This window comes from Oryzias melastigma, linkage group LG11, assembly GCF_002922805.2.
Source record: "Oryzias melastigma strain HK-1 linkage group LG11, ASM292280v2, whole genome shotgun sequence".
NCBI lineage: Eukaryota > Metazoa > Chordata > Actinopteri > Beloniformes > Adrianichthyidae > Oryzias > Oryzias melastigma.
Window position 1 is genome coordinate 24,000,932 of NC_050522.1, and position 5,443 is coordinate 24,006,374.

A 5,443-nucleotide genomic window follows, 5' to 3' on the forward strand; every position below is an offset into this window, starting at 1 on the left:
CATATCTGTCACAGACGGCTGGATTCATGCACAGCTATAAGTCCACAAAGCTAAATCAGGGTCAGTCGGGGGTCAAACACGAGCAGAGAACAATCAGAGTGGTCAGGGTCGGGGCAGGCGCCAAGCAATCCGATGAGACAGAAGATCAGGTCAGGAGAACGCTCAGAGTGGCACAAACAATACTTCGCACTAACTAAATACTGCTGGGAGCAACTGCAGGGGCTGATGGGAAATGTAGTGTGGGGACCCAGGAAGTGCTAGTACTCAGGAGATGGATCCCGCTGATGGCCAGAGGGGGCGACAGAGGACCGATTCAAGACAAAAACTGAGAGCTCTCTGTTTACACTTTCTCCCACACCCCCAACTTAACATTACCAGTGCGACAAAAAAGGGTGAGCCACGTTGGAGCTTCCAAGCCGAATAGTTTTGAGTTTCCAGATGAGAAAAAAACAGTCACTTTTGAGTCACAATTTGAACAAAGAAATATTTGAATTTTAATCCAAATTTTCTTTATTTAAGTCCTCCATCATCAGAAAAACATCACAAGAAGATGTTAAAAACACTAAAAACTGCATTTTTATTGGAGTGGATCTTTAAAAAACTATTTATAATCTTAATTTATTCTAATAATCATCGTTGTTCTTTAATTTTATTCAGTAGAATAACCTTTTGTGAAGGTCACCAATTTTCTCAGATATTTTTCCTTAATTAATAATAAATATTCCAACTTTGTAAAGTTTTAATTCCTATTTTCCTTTATTTTTTGTGTCTTCCAGGAGACATGGAGAGCCAGTGGTGGGATCACGGCTCGTGGCACGGCGAGCCTCCACCCATGTCGATGGTGCGTTCAGACCACACATCCAAACTATTAAAACAAAAGCTGTATTAAGAATTTAAGCATCTGAATTATCATTATTTTTTTTCTCGTTAGCAGCCGGTCACATGGCAACCATCCAAAGATGGCGAGCGCCTGATTGGCCGAATCGTGCTGAACAAACGGATGAAGGACGGGACGGTTCCCGCGGATACGGGAGCGCTGCTGGGGCTGAAGGTTCCTCTCTCGTTCCTTAAAGTTTCGCGTGTTTTAATGCAGTTTTGCTCACGAGTTGTGGCTCTTCAGGTGGTCGGCGGAAAGATGACGGAGTCCGGTCGCCTCTGTGCGTTCATCACGAAGGTGAAGAGAGGAAGTTTGGCGGACACGGTGGGACACCTGAGACCAGGTACGCTCACTTCTGTGGAATGTTTGTTGCACCTGGTAGAATTTTCATATTTATTATCATTGCTTATTTTAAAAAAAAACATTTTAAAAACTTATTTCATAACATGAAATTGTGATACGTGGAGGAATAAGGATGTTTTAGCAGGGAAATAATTCTATCCCATTATTGAGTGAATGTTTATTTCAAAATAAAAGCACGAATGACGATGGTTTGTGACAGACTTCATGGGTTAATTGAGGGGAAATGGAGGGGAATTGCTGGAAATCAGGAGGTTAACGGATCCAGAATGCAGTTTTCAGACCCTTTAGGAAAGAATTAAAAAAATGATAGATTAAATAAATGTAGTGAAATGGAAGGGAGTCTTCAAAAGGTATTCCAGGGTTTGTGTCGACGTTTTTTTTAGCTCTTTTAAGTGATGTTTCTTATTTGTTGACCAATTTTGGAAAATAAAATAAAAAAAATGCAAATTTTTACTTCTCTTAATATTTTTTGTTATCTCGTCAACTTTTAACCATATTTATTACTCTTGATTTTTAACTGCTAAACTTTTCTTTTATTTGTCATAATTTAACTTGTGTGTCTTCTTTGTGTTTTGTTATAATGAATTGTGCTGCTTTGGCCAGATTGAAATAGAGATCCTGACCTTTATCTCTTTAATTACGTCATTAACTGAAGCACTTCCTGTCGGAATTCAAAATAAGAGCTGACACTTCCTTTTGTTTTTATTTGAGCTTTTACCTAACGTTTTAATGTAGTTCTACTGATTGGACTATGTGTCCGGAATAAATTCTATCTATCTATCTATCTAACAATACTAACTCAATCACATCTTCAGATTTCATTAAGTTTTTAGTGATTTTAACAAACATGGATTGAATTATGAGAAACTGTTTTAATTTGAGGGAGGAAAATTTAGTGTTCGGTTTCCACGATTGCATCGTTAGAAAAAAATCCTTAAATGTTTTGCAGGCGATCAGGTTCTGGAGTGGAACGGTCGGGTTCTTCAGGGGGCCACGTTTAACGAGGTCTACAACATCATCATGGAATCCAAACCAGAACCGCAGGTGGAGCTGGTGGTGTGTCGACCTATCGGGTGAGTTTCACCTCAAATTTCATCATTTCGAGACAAAATGTGTTTCTTATTTGGCTGTTGTGTTCTTCAGAAACACATCCAGAGCAGCGGACAGCTCACATGTTCACCTGGACTCCAGTAAGTATTGCCTACTCGATTCCTGAATTACGCTTCAGAAAAATCGTTTTAAATGCTTTTATTTTTGTGATTGCACTTCCTGTCTGCAGGCTCCAGCTCCTTTGACTCTCAGAAAGTTGGTCCATCGATCTCCGTCACGTCTCCCATGAGCCCCAGCGTTCTGTCCGGACAGGTCTCTGTAAGTTTACCCAGAATGCAGTGCGCCACACAGTTCTCAGCCGTCCGTTAACGGTCGTTTTGATGGCGGTGTGTGTTTTCAGGCTGTGAACAAGTGTCCTCTGGTTCCCAGAATTCAGGTAACCTGCAGACCAGAGAGGGAGAGAAGGTCCCACTTTGGCTTGTTCTGTAGTTTAGTCAACAGGAAGCAGAGAAATGTAGGATATTCGTAGTGAGTGGAGATTTAGACCTTTTGAAATCCTAGAGCAGTGGTCTCCAACCCCTGAGCTGCTGATTGGTACCAGTCTGTGAGACGGTTGCTACGAGGCCGCAGAAAAACAAAAAACACAATCTACATTTTTTACGTATTATTATAAATCTGATTGTGAAGGAAGTTTTATTTTGAAAAACTACTGGAATATCCCAACCAGATCAGAACTCATTCAAAAATCAGTTGAAAATCCATCCGCTACTTTCGATTGCTGCGTTAAAACCTCCAAGTTAACAAAAAGTTTGGTTTGGCTGAAAAGAGGAAACAGAGGAAGAGCCTTTGATTTCAAAATAAAAGACAAACACGCAAGACTTTAATCCAAATATGGAGGAACATTTGAATCGACTGTTATAAAGGATGCTGCTCAAACGGCGGATTCACGTTTATTAATATTTGTAAAATACGAGGCTGAAGTTGGCGTCTGATTTTTTTTTGGCTTTTACTTTGACAATTACGGTTAAGAAAAATCTATATATCATTTTATTGGTGTCTACTGGGGGTGAAAGAAAATATCGATTCAGTGAAATATCGTGATATTTATTTTGGCGATACTTGAATTGATATAAAATGCTGGACATATGATTTTTAATTAATTGTTAATATGTAAATAAGTAGTTAATCGTCTTACTTTTAGCTAAACCGCCGACCTCTTTGAGCAGCTCTACACCAAAACAAAACAAGATCTCACGAGAACCATCCTGTGAACCCAACGTGAACTCTGAGCCTTGCAGTTTTTGTTGTAAGAGTGAAATAAGACACGTGTAACTCAGTTTTCTGAACTGAAAAACGGTGCCAAATTGGGACTAGTACCATATAAAAATGCTGATTTCAGTGCGCACCTCGCAAATTTTTAGTCCAAATGCTGAAGACAAAGCAAGCGAACATTTTGCTGAACTTCACAGCAAAAGATTCTAATTCTGCTTTATCAGAATGATGTGTATAATGCTCTGAAAAAAGACCGTTGTCATGGCGATAAGCGGTGAAATTTGTGCTTACTTGGATATTCAGAGTTTCAGTGCAGACTGAAAGAAATAAAGCATCTGAGGCGCATTCAAGCGTTCTCATTCATCCATCCATGCTGCTTCATCATGTCTAAATGTTTCAAAATAAAAGACCTGAACTGTTTTTTAAAAAAAAAACAGTTAAGCTACATTTACAGTGTTGGAAATAAACAGCCCTTTATTTTCTCAACTATACATACAGAACATTTCTGCTTATGTAGGATTTTTTTTCCAATTCTGAAAAATATTTTGTTGTGAAAATCAGACAAAATAAAAAAAATAAAAGTTTTTTAAATTACTAAAAGAAAATCACCATGAAATTGCTTAGTTAAAATCCGCTTTTATATGAGATATAATATTATTGTTCATATTAGGAAATAACATTTATTTTGCAATAATATATGTGAAAGTTGTGTTAATATTCAGATAAGTTAAAAAAAAGTACAATATTGTCTCTGGTACTGTCTTGGGATACATTGCAGTACGTATCATGACACATGTATCGTAGACTCCTGTCAATACACACCCCTAGTATCTTCACAAAATCCAAAGTACAAATAAAGCTACTAATAAATAAATAGTTACAAACAATCTTTACCTTTGAAAATTAAAGACGCACTCTGTTAAAAATTGTGTTTTAAACATGTTTTTGTGTCATTTTTCTGATGATGGAGGACATGAATTAAAAAAATTAAGTATTTTTTATTCAAATTGTTATGAATCAGGAGCAGACAGAACAAAACAGTTTGAGAAAGATTGGATTGTGGTTCTAAAAGACCACTGGGAACGCTTTGAACATGGATCAAAAGGTGATTGGAGTGGGACCTAAAGGGAAACAGGAGGCCAAAGAAATGAATGCTGCCACAAACGATTATTTTAATAGATCTACGAATCAACAATTATTTTTACTAATTAGTCAATTAATCAGTTCATGGCCAAACTGGATGTCAAGATTATTGCAGGTAATGCTTTACATCTATTTTTTGTTAGTTTAAAGCTAATGATGGTTGAGATGTGTGCGGCTAGTGTGAATGCTGTAAGCTGAATTTGGCCGCTGAAGATGCTGAAATTGATAGCTGAAATCACTGAAGCTGATAGCTAAAAACGCTGAAGCTGACAGCTGAAATCACTGAAGCTGATAGCTAAAAATGCTGAAACTGGTAGCTGAAATCACTGAAGCTGATAGCTAAGAACGCTGAAGCTGAAAGCTGAAATCACTGAAGCTGATAGCTAAGAACGCTGAAGCTGATAGCTGAAATCACTGAAGCTAATAGCTAAAAACGCTGAAGCTGGTAACTGAAATCACTAAAGCTGATAGCTAAAAACGCTGAAGCTGATAGCTAAAAATGCTGAAGCTGATAGCCAGCTAAAATATTAGTTAAATGCAAAATTAGCCTAAAAATATGAAAAAAAGCCTAAGTTAGGCAAAATGGCCATTAGGCAGCTGAAATATTATCTAAACTCCCAAATGGGCTAAAAAACCTAAAAAATCCCAAATTAGCCAAAACAGCTAGCATGTAGCTGAAATATTAGCTAAACTCCAAATTAGCCTAAGAAAAACCTCAATAAATGCCAAAATAGTCCA

At 37.6% G+C, this 5,443-nt stretch overlaps 1 protein-coding gene across 1 annotated transcript in view; it reads left to right on the forward strand.

Annotated features, from left to right (window-relative positions):
- Positions 1 to 5,443, forward strand: part of LOC112162588 (regulating synaptic membrane exocytosis protein 2) — a 44,401-nt gene that overhangs the window by 15,680 nt on the left and 23,278 nt on the right. Inside the window, exons 10-16 of the mRNA XM_036214325.1 lie at positions 777 to 841; positions 932 to 1,051; positions 1,121 to 1,220; positions 2,190 to 2,313; positions 2,384 to 2,430; positions 2,520 to 2,608; positions 2,691 to 2,726. Coding sequence (XP_036070218.1) covers positions 777 to 841; positions 932 to 1,051; positions 1,121 to 1,220; positions 2,190 to 2,313; positions 2,384 to 2,430; positions 2,520 to 2,608; positions 2,691 to 2,726 — 581 coding nt within the window. The remainder of the gene's footprint in view (positions 1 to 776; positions 842 to 931; positions 1,052 to 1,120; positions 1,221 to 2,189; positions 2,314 to 2,383; positions 2,431 to 2,519; positions 2,609 to 2,690; positions 2,727 to 5,443) is intronic.